The sequence below is a fragment of the Haliotis asinina genome, chromosome 12, assembly GCF_037392515.1.
Source record: "Haliotis asinina isolate JCU_RB_2024 chromosome 12, JCU_Hal_asi_v2, whole genome shotgun sequence".
Classification (NCBI taxonomy): domain Eukaryota; kingdom Metazoa; phylum Mollusca; class Gastropoda; order Lepetellida; family Haliotidae; genus Haliotis; species Haliotis asinina.
In genome coordinates this window covers 7531752-7552106 of record NC_090291.1, presented here as the reverse complement: position 1 = coordinate 7552106, position 20355 = coordinate 7531752, and the positions used below count along the sequence as shown (strand labels likewise).

Genomic DNA, 20355 nt, shown 5'->3' with positions numbered 1-20355 from the left:
TTGATGGCCATGTCAGCTACGCCTACTTACCATTTTATGTTTTGGTTTCTCTTGAAATAATTGAACTTCTGAATGGAGGTTTTAAGGAAACAGAACCAATTTGGTTTAAGAAGCTTGCACCTGAAAAGCTCAATGTTCTCTTAACACATTGTTCATCTGGATGGTTCACATCCCTAAGGGTTCATTTGTCCCCACCTTCTGTAGAGTTCATAAATGTCACTATGAGACTCATTTTCTTCCACTACAGATACGGTGGTGTAGAATCCCATATAATGAGTCCGTCAGAGATTGCCGACATCAACCCTCTTGTACGCCATGATGACTTAGTGGTGAGATCTACATTGTAATTAATCTGTCCAAGATTGTTCAGCTCAATGTACAGTGTTAGAACTGATGGCTATGAGTTACGATGATCCTTTTGCACCACACCCATGTATGTCTCCATCACCTTGCTGATTGATACCAGTGAGTGCACTCTTCCATCCTTTGAAACAAACAAAATGCAGTTGTCACTCTGTATGTGAATGCTAAATGAAGATTTATGATAACTGGAAATACCCAGAAGTTGCCCCAGTTCATCTGCGCTGCAGTTTCTTAATACCTAGTTGAACATCTCAACATCTACATGGTAAAGAGTGTTAGCCTGGTAAGATAATCTAACCACTGGCTGGTTCTGTGCAGGGAGGACTGTACGTTCCAGAAGACGGCGTCACCACCGCCCCAGATGTTGCCATGGCGCTGACTGGGCTGGCAAAACAGAAAGGTTGGTGTTTAACTGGTCATACAGGTCATGTGTAAGTAATGCTTTACATACAGTGTAAACCAAGATCTTATATGCGTAAATCTTGAATCATTTTAAATCATCACGGTACAGTGCCATGGCCAAGTCTGACCACCCTGTCCACTTGTTTGCTGATTAAGATATTGAGCATCGTTTCTCATCTGGAATATCTACCAGAGCTAGAGGATACTACAATCAAATGGGTGAGCTTCAGTAACCTGGTTTTGTGTGTTCCAGGAGTGAAGGTGATGGAAGGTGTGCAGCTTGAGAGAATTCTCACAAAAAATGACCGAGTCTATGCGGTGGAAACATCCCTTGGTACAATCAACTGTGAATACTTCGTGAACTGTGGGGGGCAGGTAGGTAGTATCTGATGAACACCTGTCATGGCAGATGTTTCCGGACAGAGATGCTGGTGGAGGAGTCTGTTTATTCAGCATTCCACACACTTGGTTTGATTTTAAATGTGAAAGCATAATACTATACTGAGAGGCATTCAAATGCATATTGGACTACCTACTCCAAGTACGTTTTAGAGATAGATGTTGCTGTTTCCCAAACTGCAATATGGTGAAAGCACATGGTTAAAAAATGCACAGCTCTGATGTTCAGGTTTGAATCTTCAAACCACTAGGGACAAGACATCTCAAATGCATCCAAAGAGTATTTGTGATCACAATGCAGTTGGACAGAACAGAAAACCATGGTGCACTTGCAATGTGTACACTCAGCTCCCATAAAAGGCTGAGAAATGGTTATTATTCACATTCACGATGACACAATTGACCAACATCCAATTGAACGAAGCGATTGGAATGCTGCATACTGGGCAAACACAGAGAGATGTTGCTAGTCACTTCAACGTCCTTACAAAGGCAACAAGAAATATGTCCAAGACCATCCACATCGGGAAGCGCCTTGTGTGACATCAAAAAGGCAAGATCACCACATTATCATCATCCATCTTTGGAAACACTTCAGGTTGTGCTTATCAATGCTTGGCAGACTGCCCAAGTCAAACACACATGGTATTTGACAGTTGTGTGTTCTCATACCTCTTGTTTTGAAGATGCTCGCAAAGACATTTTTGCACCAGTAATCCTCTGTAAACACTGCAGTACTTTTAAGAAATCATCATCATGCCATTTCCTCTACCATGAAATGTAATTTTCCTTGTATGTAACTGCAAGCATTACCAGGTGCTTTTGACATCCTGTAGAGATGTAGAGATGCTGAAACTGATTCCTCTGTAGGTTGTTAGCACGAACTGAATGATGACTGTTGTCTGCTGCAGTGGGCTCATGAGATTGGCAAGAAGTCATCCCCGGAAGTGAAGGTTCCCTTACATTCTTGTGAACACTACTACATTGTCACTAAGCCTATTGAAGGTGTCCCCAGCAATATGCCAGGTAGGAGGGCTGTAACCAGATACTTTGTTACAGCACGTTACATATCTCACTAATAAGGTCATCAAGCCTCTTGAAGGTGTCCCCTGAAATATGCCAGGTTGGAGGGCTGTAACCAGACACTTTGTTACATTGTGTGACATGTCTCACTAGTAAGGCCATTACTTCGTCACCCAGTCTATTGAAGGTGTCCCCAGCAATATGCATGAGAATTGTCACTACTAACTTATCTTGATAGATATGTGTAGTGAGGTTACAATTCCTGACACAATAACATCTTGCCATGTGAGCAGTGCCATTTTATTATAGATGTAGATGGATTCCAGGTTAAGGCATATTTCCAGAAGTACAAATAGTCAGTCACTTACCTGGGCCCACTTGCACAAAGCTTAGCGCTCCCATTCTCCAACATTGGTTTATGGTAGTGGTAGTGCTAAGACTGCTTTGTGCAAGTGGGCCCAGGACAGTGTGATGGTCTTTCCTGTTTCAGTTATTCGAGACTATGATGGTTATTCCTACTTCCGAGAGTGGAATGGCGGTGTTCTGGCGGGAGGGTTCGAGCCGGTGGCCAAACCGGTGTTCACACATGGTATTCCAGACAAGTTTGAGTTCCAGCTGCTGCCAGAAGATTGGGACCACTTCCGTGAGTACCTCCAGGAATCTGCACAGGGAACAGACACATGTTTGTGTAACTATGCAAAAGTACTGTAATGCTGTACTCTCCAATATCCATGTGTTAATGTTCATTTTTTTAATCAGTAAATGACAAGTTTACTATCATGGACCCTGTGTTTAAATTTAGTAACTGTACATTGGATGTCAAATTATGACATCCTTATGTTCTAGGACAGTATATGTTTGAGATACATTTTCTATGGAAACATTAGTTGATATTCAAAGGTAAATGGCTTGGTAAGATATGTTTTCCACTTTTTTGTGTGATATGCACACTGGATCAGCTACGGGGCCAGGCTTGTTTGGACAGTCACTGATGTAGAGGCAGAGTTCATGTCCACAGAGAGGCAGTGTTCTAGTCTTTTACTGTATATGTGTATAGTTTCTGTGTGTTCCTGTCTATTATAGCAATGTTCCTCTATATCACAACAGTGTTCCTGCATATTACAGCAGTAATTCTATCTATTACAACAGTGTTCCTCTATATCACAACAGTGCTCCTGTCTGTCACAACAGTGTTTCTGTACTTTACAACAGGCTTCTGTGTATCACAACAGTTTGTGTTTTCCTGTATTTTACAACAGTGTTCCTGTATACTACAACATTGTCCATGCACATCACAGTGATTCTGTGTTGTTTGTAGAGGTTCTGCTTGATGAGATCCTGTTCCGGATGCCCATTTTGGAGAAGGCGGAAGTCAGGCAGCTCATCAACGGTCCGGAGAGTTTCACACCCGACTCTAACTGGATCCTTGGAGAATCGGCTGAGGTAAATGAGACAGGAACATATCACCAGCATGTACATCAGTAAGGTGCTTTTTTCAGGTGAAACATTATTTCACCACATAAATTTCCTATTGTTTAATTTAATCCCTCTGACTTTTTGCCTCTATTTTGAACAGGTTTTTACAATCTCAAAATGTTGAGTAGTGTCTAGACAAGCGTGTTGACTGGTGTGAATACTGGTGTCAGGATAGTTGTGTTGTTCATCAGGTCTTTTGTATAGGATGTCGACAGACATTTTATCCAGCATGGTGATCGATGTACCGACTGATATGTTTTATGTTAGGAGTGTTGACCAGTGTGTTTTATGGCCTGCTGACTAGCGGGAATACTTCCCTGTTGACAGGAGTACTGACTAGCAGGAATACGTGCCTGTTAACAGGAGTATTGACTAGTGGGTATACTGGCTTGTTGACAGGAGAGTTAATTAGTTGGTGTACTGGCTTGTTGACAGGAGAGTTGATTAGTGGGTGTACTGGCTTGTTGACAGGAGTGCTGCCTAGTGGGTATACTGGCTTGTTGACAGGAGAGTTAATTAGTTGGTGTACTGGCTTGTTGACAGGAGTGCTGCCTAGAGGGTATACTGGCTTGTTGATAGGAGTGTTGTGGGTATACTGGCTTGTTGATAGGAGTGTTGTGGGTGTACTGGCTTGTTGATAGGAGTGTTGTGGGTATACTGGCTTGTTGACAGGAGTGCTGCCTAGAGGGTATACTGGCTTGTTGATAGGAGCGTTGTGGGTATACTGGCTTGTTGATAGGAGTGTTGTGGGTATACTGGCTTGTTGATAGGAGTGTTGTGGGTATACTGGCGTGTTGATAGGAGCGTTCACTTGTGGGTTAACCATAACAGTGTATTTAATAGTGACTGGCAGGTTCACTGGTGTTTTGACTGGAGTGTTTATAATCATATTGACTGACCTGCATGTTGATTGGTTTGCTCATCTGTGTTGACCCGCATGTTGCATTTTACTAGTCCTCAGAAGATACAACCAGCCCACAAAAAATAACACTGACCATGTCTTTTGTTGCATATATTTGAATTTCTTAATAAGAACCATGAAATGTTATGTTTGAAACAGTTTTCTTGAACCAAAAAAGCACACTAAAGTGAAGACGAGTGACTAGATGGTACTAGTCTTATTCCAGGGAAGCGAGTTTGATGGTCTCCATTATGACAAGTTCTGATGAAGAAAATTTCACTTTCTGAGTGTGAAGAGTCTGTTGCACCATCTGAAGAATAACTGTTAAGCACGTGCACTTTTGATAGTATGAAGACTGTTGAACATGTTCAGCTTCAGCAATAAAATGAGCAAATGTTGCAGCCTATTTATCATTCCTGTAAGTGCTTGTAGTGAGCATTCTTGAATAGTTTAACAAGATGTGCTAAAACAACTTGATTTAGGTTTACAAGAGATTTTTCTGCAATACTCTCTCCTGCCTTTTTGGTCTGAGCTTCAGCAATACTTTCGGCACGAACATGGGACTGATTTTGCATGGGCTCGAACTGATTCAATCCAGGGGATAATAACATAATCATAAACTTGGATGTTAAGTTACAGAACTAATTGACTATGTGTCTGTCAGTCAATGTGATCAACCATTGTGTGGTAAAAAGTAAAATGATATTTTAAAATACTTTTCACATAAATCTGAAACACTGTATACTATCATATTTAACTTTCCTTTTACATAAATAATTTTCAATTTAAAATGTTATTATTTCTTGCATAAATTAACATTTGTAAAAGTAAATTTACAAAGTTTTAAATAAAATCTCATCATATTTTCTATTTCAATAATTTTAAATAAAATACAAATTGTGTATGTTTGTCATATTACAAGTCAATATCATTTAGACATTATTTGTAATCTCACCTGAAATTTGAACATCCTGTTGTGAAAGTTCCAGTTTTATTTGGGTCGTACTTCTTACACAGCCGACAGAACATTTTCTTGTCATATGACCCATTTCCCGACCCGACTGGAAATTCCAGCCATGTATAAACACTTAGACCATTCTGGCCTAAACACTTGAACTCTTTCCTTCTGATCATATTCTTTCTGTCGCTTGTGTTTTGTTTTCTTCTCAGGTGGGGCCTTTGCCCCATCTAAGTATTTCCACATGGCCTCAATGAGAGAGCTCAGAGGTGTGCAAACACTCTCGCTCTACACACTGCTTTCCCATGTTAACTCATAGACAAGTGTAGAATTACGTAGTATGGAGTTCCCAAACTCCGTTGTGAGATGATACTGCCTATAGCTGTACCGAAAGTAAGTTGATACAAGTGTTCATAATAATAGGTTCCTGTGAAAGCAATGTAAAATTATAATAATGAACATCCGTAATGAAGAACACCAAAATATGTCAGTAGTCACAGGGACTAGTACAATTAGGCGTTTACTAGTCCTCAATGATTTTTGGTAGTGTCAGACTTGTGGACTAGCATGAATTTAGAAGGTGGGTTGATGTGCTGATGTGTTGACCTGCATTGTTTGACCTGTGTTTTGACCAGCCTCTTTATCAATGTGTTGACTGTCGTCTTATAGGTGGCCAATTACTTCGTAGCAGCAGGAATGAACTCCCGGGGGATTGCTGGCGCTGGGGGTGTTGGCAAGTATATGACAGAGTGGATCTTGGATGGGGAGCCAAGCATTGATCTGTGGGCACACGATATCCGACGCTTTGCTGGTCTCCATAACAACAGGCGCTTCCTGCGAGATCGAGTCAAGGAGGTCCTAGGTAATCCATCTTGTCACATCATGTGGCACAGACACTGTCAACAATGAACAAGTGACAAGTGTGATACATTACTGGGATCTGGATATATTCTTGAACCTTCATTCTTGTAACAGTTCAGAAAGGGGACATTAGTCCTTAGCAGTTTAAGTGTTGTTGATAGCTTAGCATTAGCTTTTGTTTACTTTTGAAATAATATGATTTGTTACTGAATTGTGCATAGCATAATTTATCATATGCCCAGAAGCTTTTGAGGTAAAATGACATCCTTTCACTTCAAGCATATTCCCTTGCAACATGTGCAGTGCCTGTGCTTGCTACTCTCTGCACTATGTAAAGGTGGTATTGTTCTGCAGGTATTCTCACTACAAGTAAACCAATGAGCTTTGTAAACTGATAAGTTGAGGCTAATAGAATTTATCTGCTCTGTGCATTTTCAGGATGTGAAGAACGTGAGGGTGGAAGTAGTGTCTGCTTTAAGACTGCAAGATCAGATTTGCTTAGTTTGAAATTCTATGGTTTAAGTGTTCTATTTGATATTGAAAATGTAGTATTTAAATCTGCCTTGCCATTTGTGAAGAAAGCAGGTGTGTTAAGAACTTGTTATTGTTGAAAGTAGATGAATGAATTGTGAAAATGTTCCATCTCTACCTATCTATACTGTATTGCACTATGCAGTGCTGGGGAACAGCAATACACCTTTGGTGGGGAATAGCAAAACACCCTTTGAAGGGACCAGCAATACACCCTTGGTGGAGAATAGCAAAACAGTCTTGGAGGGGAATAGCAATACACCGTTTTAGGGGAACATCAATACACCCTTTTAGGGGAACATAATACACCCATATAGGGGAACAGCAATACACCCTTTTAGGGGAACAGCAATATGCCCTTGGATGGGGACAGCAATACACCCTTTTAGGGGAACATCAATGCACCCTTTTAAGGGGCCAGCAATACACCCTTGGAGGGGAACACCAAAACAGCCTTTGAGGGGAATAGCAAAACAACAACAACAATAACAAAAACTGAGTTCAGACAAATTGGAAGGAAGTAGTCCAGTAGTCCTCTCAGACCACTGATAAAAATACAACCAGCTAAGCTAATCTGATCTTGCATGGAAATACTAATTGTGTAAGTGACTTAATATTGTCACTTTATTTTATCACTTTTATCCTGTATATTGGCAAATATGATATCGCCACTTATTGAGCTAACAAAGGTAAAAGTGAATTTGCCCAAAGGAATCAGATAAGTTGTGCTACTGATGTTCTTAACGTTATCTACTAGCTAACAACTGCCTTTTGCTGCCTCAGTTTAAAATAATCACAGCATACCCTTCATTACTTTATTCAGCTTATAAACTGACCCAAGGTGTACTTTAAATGTAATTTCAATATTTGATATTTACTGTTGAAATCAACTTGGATGAGACTGGCAGCCAACGCCTACTTCGTATGCGCAATGCACGTGCTGTCTTGCTCGTGCACTGTCCACACAACCTGTCTTGTGAGGAACACACAGGTCATGCCAACAAACAATCTCGTTCTTTACTGCGATCTTTCATAGCATAGTGGATAAGACCATCAAGCTAGTAAGCAAAGGGTTCGAAACCAGGTGTTGACACTACGTGTTGTCAAGTATCAATAATGTCTTGTTTTACTATGACATTCAGTGATCGCAAGACAGAGTGATGTTAGTCTTCAAAACATGTAATCATTCAAAGTCAAGGGCTGTTTCTCAGAAAATCCACAGGCAGAGGGACCATATTTGAGCAATGACCACCAATTGATGAGGCATCAAGATATGACAAGGAATACTGCCTCAATAGAACAATAGAGTGACGTCACAAGAGCTTTATGAGTGACATTATGCCTAACTCACCGTGGCCCCAGATTTTGTTCCTCAAAACCATTACAGTGATGTCAGTGTCATTGTCAACTGTAAGAAGAGTTACCTCCCAACCTTAGTACTGTGCTACCCAACCTTAGTACTGTGACTGTCTAAAACTATGTTAAGGTATGGAAGACAACCATAGAGCTGAGAGTGAACAATGGCATGCTTGGGCTGTTTCCAGTCTCAACCTTATCACTGCCACATTGCATGTTTGCTTTATCTCACATCATTAACAACACCACCATCACCTTTGTCCAACCCTGTATTTCCTGCTATACAGCTTCTGCTGATGACTTTCACTCACTATACTGTTTAAATGTTTAAATCACTGCAGTACTGATGTCTGCTTAAGTCTCCAGACAATGTCAGGTATCACATTGCATATTGTTTGTCACTTGTATTCCAGTCTTTTTTTTAACGAGAAATCCGTTCTTGAAATTTGAAGAATGAGGGAGAATTTTTAATGATCTATGCACGGCATATTCAAGGCAGTCATCAATAACTGTGTCTACATGTTACCGTGGTCGCACAAATGTTGGCGTGTGGTGTAGTGTAGAAGAAATTAATGCTCCTTTTTTAAATTCCCTATTACTTCAGTTTTGAATCTTTTATTTTCGTATTTCTGGGATAAATACTTATAAAGCATGGCAAGGTTAATAAAAGGAAAAACATTCTTTGATCTGAATGTTACCATGATAAAGTCAAGTTGTGATTTCAGGGATGATTACACCTGACATCCATGATGATGATGATGATGATGATGATGATGATGATGATGATGATGATATTGTTAGATCTGAGCATCATTTCGTGTCTTGTCTGTCGTTGATGTTGCTGCTGTGTGTGTCTGCAGGTGCCCAGTACTCTCTAAGCTACCCCCGACAGTCTGAGTATAAGACAGGCCGACGACTGCGGACATCCCCCCTCCACACGAGGCTGGAGGTAGCTGGGGGATACTTCGGGGAAACCATGGCCTATGAGAGAGCTGTGTGGTTTTCCAGACTGGGACAAGGTAACCACGACCACAAGTCAAAAGTATTTTGTAGATGTTGTGGGTACAAGGACCTGACCACCCACTAAAGGAGGTTAAGATTACTCCCTGATTTGCAGAAACAGTCTGTAAAGAAGGGGACTAGAAACTAACATCCATATAAAGGATTCTGTCTCAGTGTACTTCATCAGGTGCATGTAGGTCTCTCATACCGTTTTGTGATTGTGTTTCTACTGTTTAATGCCATTTAACAAGAGATCAGGTAGATGGAAATAAATAAACCCACAAGAGTATATATGTAACATAACATGGTATAAGATTCCTTTGAAGAGAGACAATATGAAGCTTGGGTATATTTGTGTGCCAGATGAGGACATTGACTCCGACACCATCAGTCACAAAGGGACGTTTGGGAAGCCGACATGGTTTGACAGCGTCCAGGATGAGTACTGGGCGTGCAAGGAGAGGGTCTGTCTCATCGACATGTCTTCATTCGCCAAGTTTGTCATCAAGGTAGCTTATTACATGTGCATACTTTACTTCTCAGAGTGGAATTCACAAACAATCAGAGGGAAGATATTTCCCTGTGTTTGTCTTTTCATGAAGAGTGCCAGAGTCTCTAAATTATTGTGCATATAGAACATTCTCCTCACAGTAAATGTTACGCAAGGCAGTTACCATCAGGAACCAATCTGTTTCATTTGAAGGATTAGATGAAGCATTGTGATGCATCTAGAGATGTGTTGTAAGTGTTTGTGGAGTTACATCTTCACATGGCTAGGGAATGATGTTATGGTCTGAGGGACTAGTATGGTACACTACAGGCGTGCACCTTTACAGCTTTGCAGAATTAGACTATTTTGGGGATTATGCATCACCCTACATTATTGACCTGTGTCCAGTCTGCAGGTAGAGAGGCAGTAGACTTCTTGCAGTATCTATGCTCCAACGACATCGACCAGGACATCGGCAACATCGTCCACACCGGGATGCAGAATGAGAGAGGAGGCTTTGAAAACGACTGCAGTATAGTCCGGATGGAGGAAAACAGGTTAGAGGAGGAGAGTGTTCACGTCTGTTAATGTCAGAATGTTTCTAGATTTGTCATCATGGAGATTTTCAAGTTATTAAAATATCACAGTTTGATTGTCCATCTTCAAGTTTACACTGAAAAATCAGATATTATATGTAAACAAGATGATCTGGACTTGTGTAGGGGCTTGTTGAAGTTGGTGGCAATGTTATGTGGCATCTCTATCTCTGTGCAGTGTGATTCAGTTACCTCTTGATGGCTGTCCAACAAACTCTGATTACATCCTTCACTGTTGTCAGTTTCTTCATGATCTGCCCAACCACCCAGCAGACCCGGGCGTTGGCATGGTTACGTCACCACCTACCATCCGATGGCTCTGTGCAGGTGGAGGATGTGACGTCCATGTACTCAGGGATCAACATGATTGGCCCTCATGCCCAGCATCTCCTGGCCGATGTGTCTGACACGCCCACGGGCAAAACTGAGTTCAAGGCGATGACAAGTAAAGTAGGTATCATCAGAATACCCATAATTAGGGCAAAGTGATGTGAAGGTATTAGTGTTTGGTTTAATGTGGCATCTAGCAATGATCCATATTCCATAATCCATCCATGTGATTATGGTCAGTAAAAAAATCAAACCTGGATCAGACAATCCAGTGATTTCTATGAACGTCAATGTATGTAATTATGATACAATGACACCCATGATATCATCCCAGTGATGTGATACATGATACTCATGCATTGACTGATGCTTTTATTCTCTGTTGACTGTGAAAAGTAAAGTATTTAAAGTTTTGCAATACTGCCAGTCAAATCTCTTAGCTGATACCTCAGTTCACAGTGTCTGTGTGTGTGTGTGATTGTGTGTGTGATTGTGTGTGTGTGTGTGTGTGTGTGTGTGTGTGATTGTGTGTTTGTGTGTTTGTTGTGTGTTGTGTGAGAGAGACTGTGTGTGTGTGACTGTGTGTGTGACTGTGTGTGTCTGTGCCTGTGTGCATGTGCATTCTCAGGATCATCAGCTGTTGTGTATGCTGCATCATCAGTTGCCGTGTGTAATACGTACTGCATCATTGGCTGTTGTGTCCATACTGCATTGTCAGCTGTTTCATGTACAGTATCATCATCTGTTGTGTGTACTGCACCATCATCTGGTGTATGTGTACTGCATCATCAGCTGTTGTGTGTGTACTGCATCATCATCTGGTGTATGTGTACTGCATCATCATCTGTTGTGTGTACTGCACCATCATCTGGTGTATGTGTACTGCATCATCAGCTGTTGTGTGTGTACTGCATCATCATCTTTTGTTTACTGCATCATCAGCTTGTGTTTGCAGGTTATTGACGTGGGCTACGCTAGTGGCATCATCGCCATGAGATTGACACATTCTGGGGAGGATGGATTTATCCTCTACATCCCCTCTGATGTAAGCTTTGCATCTCTTGTTTTCTTATTTTTCAGTTTAAGGGTCGTAAGCAACCAGAACAACAATCAGTATGATAACACTAAATAGTTCTTTGTCCATCTTGTCAGATTTGATGTACTAGAAAAAGGGCACAAATCTTTTGTTAAATTCAGTTTAATTAATCAGCCATGAACTATTCCTTTCTGATGGATGTAAATTTGTTTTTATTTCAACCTATTTAACCCTACCTTGAGCTATAGATAAAGGAAAGTGTAGCTTTGGCATAGTCATAAGGACTACAGTACCCATCTGGAGGGTTGGACAACTCAGAAGTCCTTGCACAACAGTCCGAGATTCTTACCCTGCTTGCTGTTGTTATCCTGGTTCAAAAAATATTTTCCAGTATGCCATCCACACCTATGACACTCTGATGCACTCTGGGGTTGATTACGGAGTGAGAAATGCTGGGTACTACGCTATGCGACACCTTCGTATGGAGAAGTTCTTTGCATACTGGGGTCTGGACTTGAATGCCCTGACAACCCCCATGGAGTGTGGCCGGGAGTTCCGTGTAAACCTAGAGGTGAGCTACAGTGCCTAGACTCCAGACACTGGTTATTACTGATTACAGGCTGGAACTTGGAAGAATGAATTTGGGAGTATATCAAATACATATGAGTACAGCCTTGAGTTTTAAACTGTTATTGACTGAAGGTGATACGTTTGAAGTCCAAAGATAATCAGATGACATCCTTTGTATAAACCGTTTTCATAAACCTGTTGCAGTTTAACATTAAATACTCCATATTTTACTAACATTTCCCAAGGAAGACATTTTCACAGACTTTACATCATGTTCAATGGTTCCTCTTGAAACAACTGTAACATTAGCAGAGTATGACCTTGACCTACAGCACTAGGGATTCTGGGAACCGTCGTAACTAATGTCAAGGGACCTTACAGGAAATATGAAGGTCCTGGAGACAGCAAGATTTGATTATTATATGAATTGCAGGATTTTTAAGTGTTGAATTTATTGCCATGTTAACCCTGGGTAGGTAAATAATGGGTATTTCTGTCAACAGAAAGGTGATTTCATTGGTCGAGAGGCCCTCAAGGAACAGAAGGAGAATGGCATCAAGAAGAAGTTTGTACAGTTCCTGCTGGAAGACTTTGATGTAAACCGTGACCTGTGGCCGTGGGGTGGCGAGCCTGTGTACCGCAATGGGGTATTTGCAGGGGTCACTACCACCTGTGGATACGGCTTCACATTGGACCGTATGGTGTGTCTTGGATATGTCAGTGACTATGATGAGGACGGCAATCCCAAACTGAAGAAGAACATGAACAAATTTGTGATGGACAAAGATGCTCACTATCAGATTGATATTGGTGGGAAGCGGTACTCTGCTAAGGCTGGTATCTACACCCCCAAGTTGGCCATGTCCACGGTAGAACCTTCCTTTATTCCAGTGCCAGTGTGATCTGTTCTACCTCAGAGTCGAGTCTCGTCACCAGAAACTCCAGACCTTGTACAAGGTCAAGACAGCCATTAGCAGACTGTTGCGTACAGATAACCAGAAACACGATCTCATTGCTTCAGGCATCCAAGGGATGAATATACACTGTATTTTTCATCACTTTATTTGAATGGATTATTACATGAACATATCGTATGTGAGGCAGGATAGTTTTTGTGTCAGTTTGCTCAATACTTCTACAAATCATCATTTACTAGAACTTGTATTAGGTGATATTGCCAAACTGAAAGTTGTATTAGGTATTAGGTCCTAGCTAGGGACAGTTGCAGAGTACTGTAAATGTTTGGCAGATTGTAGATTTAGTAGAACCAGAATACATGTGGACTAATGCGGATTCCACTACTTCAGGGCGTGAAGAAGTCAGCTCTCAGTTGATTGTGTGTGTGACTGATGTGTCTTTCTCTATGCAGTGGATGATCTAACACTCACTAATAGATTAGTATATACTGTAGTTGTGTGCTTAGCATCTAATGTTTCTGTCCTGAAAATAAGCTTTAAGAGTCGAACACTCAAGTTTTGTATATCTTTTAGGTGTTTTATATGTGGTAGCGTTGTGGTACCTCAGAGGAAGCTTAGAGGTCAGTGTTTTATAGCAATGCCTAAAGCATGGGTTTTATTAACTACGAGTACAAGTGAAGATAATTTTGGGTGTCTCTTGCTGTGATATTGCTGGAATAGTATCTTAGTATAGTGTTGGAGTACCATGCTGACTCACTCAATCTGCTGTCTGTCTGTCTGTCTGTCTGTCTGTCTGTCTGTCTGTCTGTCTGTCACACTTATACTGACAGACAGAACTCTGTGCTGTTTAGAAAAATCCAGTTCACTCACCCACTGTTGTGTTGTTGTGAGCTGATCCATGGATGTCTACAAACTGATGTTTGGGCACCATTTGAGAACCTCACAGCAACACACACACAGCACAAAAACATCTTTAGTTACAGTGACTGAATGAGTATACATTTATGGCACAACATTCCAGTTATGTCACAGTGACCTATAAATAATCATATCAGGGAAACCAGAGGTTGTTAGTATGAGTGACAATGAGACGTAATTAGGTCCCACAGTGCAGCCCCCTTTATGAAGGCTTGCAACACCATCATGTACCAGCCTACCTCTGTGGTCAGGTGGGAACAGTGTGTGCCTGGTAAGTGGTAGACCTGGGATTGGATCCCTGGTTATGTCATGCCTAAACATGGTGAAGATGATGAACCTTGTTACCTGAGTCTGTCTATGGCATTAAAGGGATTGCCTGGTTCAAAGTCAACATATGTCACTTTATATAATAGTTAGCTGTACACAGTGTAACACAGTTTAATCTAGCCTTTATTTATACCTGACAGGGCAGTGTTTCACAAAGCTATCATAGTGCTTAAGTGTGTTGAGTGTCCTTAGTCTTGGTTACGGTATAGGAGGTATGACAGTCGTAGCGCTACAACTGTTGTAAGTCTGGGTTACACTATAGGAGGTATGACAGTCGTAGCGCTACAACTGTTGTAAGTCTGGGTTACAGTGTTTGAAGTACGACAGTCGTAGCGCTACAACTGTTGTAAGTCTGGGTTACAGTATAGGAGGTATGACAGTCGTAGCGCTACAACTGTTGTAAGTCTGGGTTACAGTATAGGAGGTATGACAGTCGTAGCGCTACAACTGTTGTAAGTCTGGGTTACAGTATAGGAGGTATGACAGTTGTAGCACTACAACTGTTGTAAGTCTGGGTTACAGTGTTGGAAGTATGACAGTCATAGCGCTTCGTTAGCTTTGTGAACTGGGGTCCTGACATTTGGATATTGTGAACAAATGGGATTTTCTGAGGAAAGATTATTGTCACCTACAGCTGCAACACTAATTATCTTATAATTAAAACTGAGCCCGAGTCTGATTAGAAATATGTGAGTTATATTGTACTGCAGGTGAGCCTGCGCTGAGAAATACTCAAATGCTGTTTGTGTGTGGTGCTGTGTGTTTGTTTTGTTGATGTAGAAGCTTCCAGCATCTCTCTAATTTATACAGGATCAGAAATCTGTAATAAATACTTCAGAGCAATAGAAATTACAACTATGGAGGGATGAATTGTCAGTTTATGTTACCTCAAAGGATATTATAGGTCTTTCTCTAGCATCATGCTTTAACCTGTTGATGGCTTTATTGAGGTAGTTGTCTGGTAATACTGATATAGAATATGTGGGGATTTGATATGACATCGTCATCTTGTGTATGGCAAAATAACAGATATAACTGTATTAATCTCTAATGCTGAAATTATGTATTGGTTTAATAATGAGATAGCCTACACTATAAGTTGTTCACTGATCATGAGAGGGGAATGTAAACAAACACTGAGGGTACGTCAACCCCTAGGCCCGATGGACCAGTGAACAACGTATTTGTCTTACCGATGACCACAATGTTAATTTTGAACTGTTTGATGCATGGATATTCGATCGTACACTTCAGCCAACTTGTGTGAATCAAACGATTCGAATCTTGCATCTTGCTGTTTTCCCCACAGATATTGTATTGTCGCTATGTTGTAATTCTGCTTCTTAATATTCACAGGGACTACATTTGAACGTTTTGTCAAAATTTATATATTGGAATGCGAGGCAAGTCTTTTCATAGCCATTGCTAGATTTTGCAGACGAAACAAGAACAACAAATTTAGAGTTATCTCCCTTCCATTCATTGCAAAGTACCTTGCTTGTAAGTTGGGTACATTGAAACTAATAGAAGAGCTCTTAGCCAATCAGAAAGCGATATTTATTTGTGAGGTAAGATAATGGTGCATACACCAGCAGGAAGATAGCAGTTTTGTTTCAGTGAAGGTGCAGCAAGTATGGCCATGGTTTCACTTCATGTATGGCTCTTGATGCTGCTGTTGCCACATGCTACGCTAATACCAGATTATCTTTTGTGTGTTGTGGGATACATTTTACTGTCTCGGTGAGTTGGAGGTATACATGTATCGTCCAAATGTGATAATAACCCATTGTGTTAGCTTATCCGGAAACTACACCAGCTAGAACAATGTAAGTCTTTGTTCATCATTTTGTTGACTTTTATTTTGTTACTTGTTACATTTGTTGTCAGAGATATTTGCAGTTAACTTTTTAATTAATAATTTTTTATTGTTTCTGTATTTAATACTGAATTTCAGTGGACAGACTGTTGTTAGTGGTAGAGGCATAGTAATCACAGGAAGTTGGGAAATGTTTTCACAACTGTACAAGACAACTCTTGATAAGGTGGAACTAAAGACTGGTTAGCAGTGGTCTGTGATCACCAAGTGTATTTAACGTGGAACTTTTAATGCAGTTTTGTTCAGTTTTTTAAATATATTATGGCATTGTTTTAATTTTTTATTAATACTTTGTTGAAGTAGTGTCCCCAAACATTTATATATGGTTTTAAGTTTGTTGTATATCTTATTATTTTAAAGTGTGTCAAGGTGTGTTATACCCCCCAGAAGTACAATGTTTCCCTCACAACTATTCCTACTAGACTGATGTGTGGAAGATGCTCACAGATATATTATGTGAAATGTTACCGGGGTAACATATTTCCTAGTACTAATTGCATGTTATCTGATTGATGCAGGAATTTTTAAGTGTTTAATTTATATGTTGTCAATGCATTTATGTACTTAGGATTGTTTAGGTAAACAGTACATAGATCCATAGATGCAAGTAGTTCTTTGAATATCATTGATGATGGTGTAAATTTTGCATGTGTGGATAACATCAGAGTTTGTATTAAGACGGATGACACATCTGCATGATTTTGATTACTTCCACCGTTTCCACGGTTGGAACAGCCAGTTTTAGGTGTTCTAATAGTGTTCTGTTTGTGTGGCAAAACTGGCCTTGTCATTTGTATGTTTGACCTTCACATTGATGCAACCTGTTAAACCATCGTTGAGATTACACTACCGTATGTGGTCACACTGACAGCCCAGTCAACAGTTGGAGTATGTTCTTGTCCATGAACCTGTCAAATAACATTGTTTAGAAAATTGAACATCATGTATTTTTCCTGAACTGTTCAGGCCAACATGTTAATCTTTACTCTGTTTACAACTGTGCTTGGCCTGGAATGCAGTCTGCAGCAATATGTTAGGGTCCCTCATCTTGTACAATTTCGTTGACTTCGTAATTGTGTAAACTCATCCTAAGGGAAAGCAGCAGACTAGGTCTAATTGGGCTCTACTCCACAAAGTGATCTTAGAATTTCCTTGATTATAAGCCTATGTTAAAGATTTGGGGGTTATGATCATCACATCACTAAGTGTAATAGGGCTCTGGGCTCCTCTAAGCATATAGTAGCTAGCAGCTTTACACATGCTTGTGAAGGCAGTTTCTTGATACCATTTCGTGTCCAATGAGAAATTGATATCGTCATGACCTAACCACCCACCATCTGTTCTTCAGGCACATGCTTCAACCACTAGACCAGAGTTTGATGGTTTGTTGTTTAATGCCGCTTTCAGCGATATTCCAGCTAAATGGTGGCTGTCTAAAATAATATCTGGACCAGACAATCCTGTGATGAATAGCCTGAGCATAGACACTGACATGGGCTGTGATGACATATGTCAACCAAGTCTCTCAGCCTGGCAACTCAATCCCGTTAGTCACTTCTTATGTGAGTGAATTAAGATATTAATTCACATCACATCAGCAATATTTCAGCCACATCGTGATTAAAACAAGTTATAAACTGATAATGAAGTAACTTCTTATGACAAGCACAAGATGCTGAAGATCAGTTCTAACCCATGCAGATCTTTGTAGGTTCACTGGACCAGAGATGGTAGGATGGTGAAGAGGACATTCTGAAGGACATGCTAAAGGAAAAGCTCAGGTCATTTGTATGTTTCTAAATTAAGAGGCCAGAATATGCTTAAAAATAGACATTCTATATGTTCAGTATTATGAAGAGGAGAGTTTACAGGAGAAAGAGATAAAACAATGGATAGACAAAAGTCTTGCCTTGTCAATGTTAGCAGCATTGGGAGGTCCAAGTCATGGATATATACTCTGAAGTGTGCTTATGCAGATCTTGTAAAATTAAAACAAAACAGTACTAAATTGGCATTCAAAATAAAATCTTTAATAAATCATGATCATGTTGACACTTTTTCTGTTCTCCTTTCAAATCTTACAGGTCATATTATTATTGTTATTATTATATATCACATTCTTCAGATTCACAATGTTCATCTAGCACTTGTATTCAACCTGACCAGCAATATGTTTATGGTGTTAGGTCAGGCTTATAAGGAACATAATCAACAATAACATGCTCCTCCAAAAGTTGAAGTGACAATAGCAGTATAAAGTATAAGACAACACACTAGCAGGAACTCCTTCATCCGAGACATCGAAACTCAACAGTATGATAAATGATATTTGTACATCAAAGGTGTATATAGGTAAAATGTGCATTCAGTATTTAACCCAAGACATCATCAGATCATCTCACTAGAGAAAATATTCAAAATCTCTCCCTGAAAAGGATCTAAAGCTCCTCTCTACTGCGACACCTTTGTCACACTCCCAGTTTCATCACGACACCACAGTCCAAGCAGCCATCTTGAAATATGTTGTCTAACACTAGAGACATCTGTAGTGACATCGATATGTTTGTTTTCGAATTTGGCTGTCATCACTGTGACTTAAAAAAATGACTTAATCCAACATGAACTCATAATTTCCAATGTTTACTCAGATTTGGTTTAAGATTACTGATTTGTGGAAAAGCATTCACCTTCCCTTCGTATCTTGCTACACTATTTATGTAACAGTTGAGCACAAACAGGAAATCAAATTGGGGGAAGAGCGTTCAGTGTCATGACAGTCTTCATGTGTTAGTATCCATAGTGGTCAGGTGGCTGCAAGATAAACCCAATACAGGCCTGTGCCTGTCACAGGGACCTCTCAGGTGGACTATAGCTGTGTGGTGTCATTTCCTCTATCCCTTTACATGGCTGATGAAATACGTCTTTTATGTAGGACATGTCTGTTATATGACTACAGCTTGTACAGGACCACCACCAGTATGTTCAGTCACAAAGCTAGACAGGTGTCCAACATGTGTTTGTGTGTGAACCTGAGGTAGGAACTCACATGGACTTGCCAAGTCTACAAATGTGAAGATGCTACACATACAACACAGAATACAAAATGCACTATTCCATTGAGGTCAAACTGAACTTTTTCTGGAAACCATCCTCAATATCATAGCATGGATATGGTTCTCAATCTTTCCTCAGGGTCAATGAATGGAGAGGTCCTTCTCCTCCAGTTTCTATTTGTTGTGGTTTTCAAAAACAAGGAGCTGGCTACCCAATATACTGCACACCATCCATGAGGATTCACACTGCATCCCATCCCTGGGGATTCATACTGCATCCCCTACTGTTACAGAAATAGTATAACATTAGCTGCTAAATCCTGGGGCTGAACAAATCTTCAACCAGGTAGTATTGCACATGTAGGTATAGACTGGGACCTATTGTAAACCAATAGTCACTGTGTTCTGCAATCTGATTGGTTGAAAAGCAAGATCAAATGGGATTTGATTCCCAGAAATAGCAAGACTATTCGCTGCATACTGACACATAGAAACATCGCAAACAATTGTTTTGTTGCGTCATCCACAGTGGTGATGTCATTCCAATCATATTGTGACGTTAAGTCATAAGGGGCATCACAAATGAGCAACTCCAGATGCTACCATGGGAACCAGCTGAGATGGCCAGCTGATGACACTTCACAGCTGTACCCGTACTCAATGCAAAAGAGTGCAGACAGTAAAACCCTTTGGTTTACTTTTTGAATATTTCATTTGAAACCTCCGGCTGACGCCATCGGTTCCAAAGGTATTCTCAGGCTTCAAATACTCACTAATACCTGGAAATTGGCCAACACAATATTTATCTCCTTACTGAATTCATCACGAGCAGTTACATGCCCATGTTTAAATCATATTTTAGTCGACATGAATGCGGCAAGCAAAACCATGCCTGGATAATTCATAATAATAGCAATATAATAATTAAAACCACATTTCTATTTTAAAAGAAACTCATCCAATCAGTGTT

The 20355-nt window shown here is 40.3% G+C and overlaps 1 protein-coding gene across 1 annotated transcript in view; it reads left to right on the top strand.

Moving 5' to 3' along the window:
• LOC137257362 (pyruvate dehydrogenase phosphatase regulatory subunit, mitochondrial-like) overlaps positions 1-18384 on the top strand; it is a 45162-nt gene extending 26778 nt beyond the window's left edge. The window contains exons 5-18 of the mRNA XM_067794689.1: positions 248-329; positions 682-763; positions 1019-1140; positions 2076-2190; positions 2678-2830; positions 3506-3630; positions 6192-6384; positions 9131-9289; positions 9636-9781; positions 10171-10319; positions 10601-10808; positions 11644-11733; positions 12116-12295; positions 12798-18384. Coding sequence (XP_067650790.1) covers positions 248-329; positions 682-763; positions 1019-1140; positions 2076-2190; positions 2678-2830; positions 3506-3630; positions 6192-6384; positions 9131-9289; positions 9636-9781; positions 10171-10319; positions 10601-10808; positions 11644-11733; positions 12116-12295; positions 12798-13196 — 2203 coding nt within the window. The 3' untranslated portion in view covers positions 13197-18384. The remainder of the gene's footprint in view (positions 1-247; positions 330-681; positions 764-1018; positions 1141-2075; positions 2191-2677; positions 2831-3505; positions 3631-6191; positions 6385-9130; positions 9290-9635; positions 9782-10170; positions 10320-10600; positions 10809-11643; positions 11734-12115; positions 12296-12797) is intronic.
• The last annotated feature ends 1971 nt before the right edge of the window (positions 18385-20355 follow it).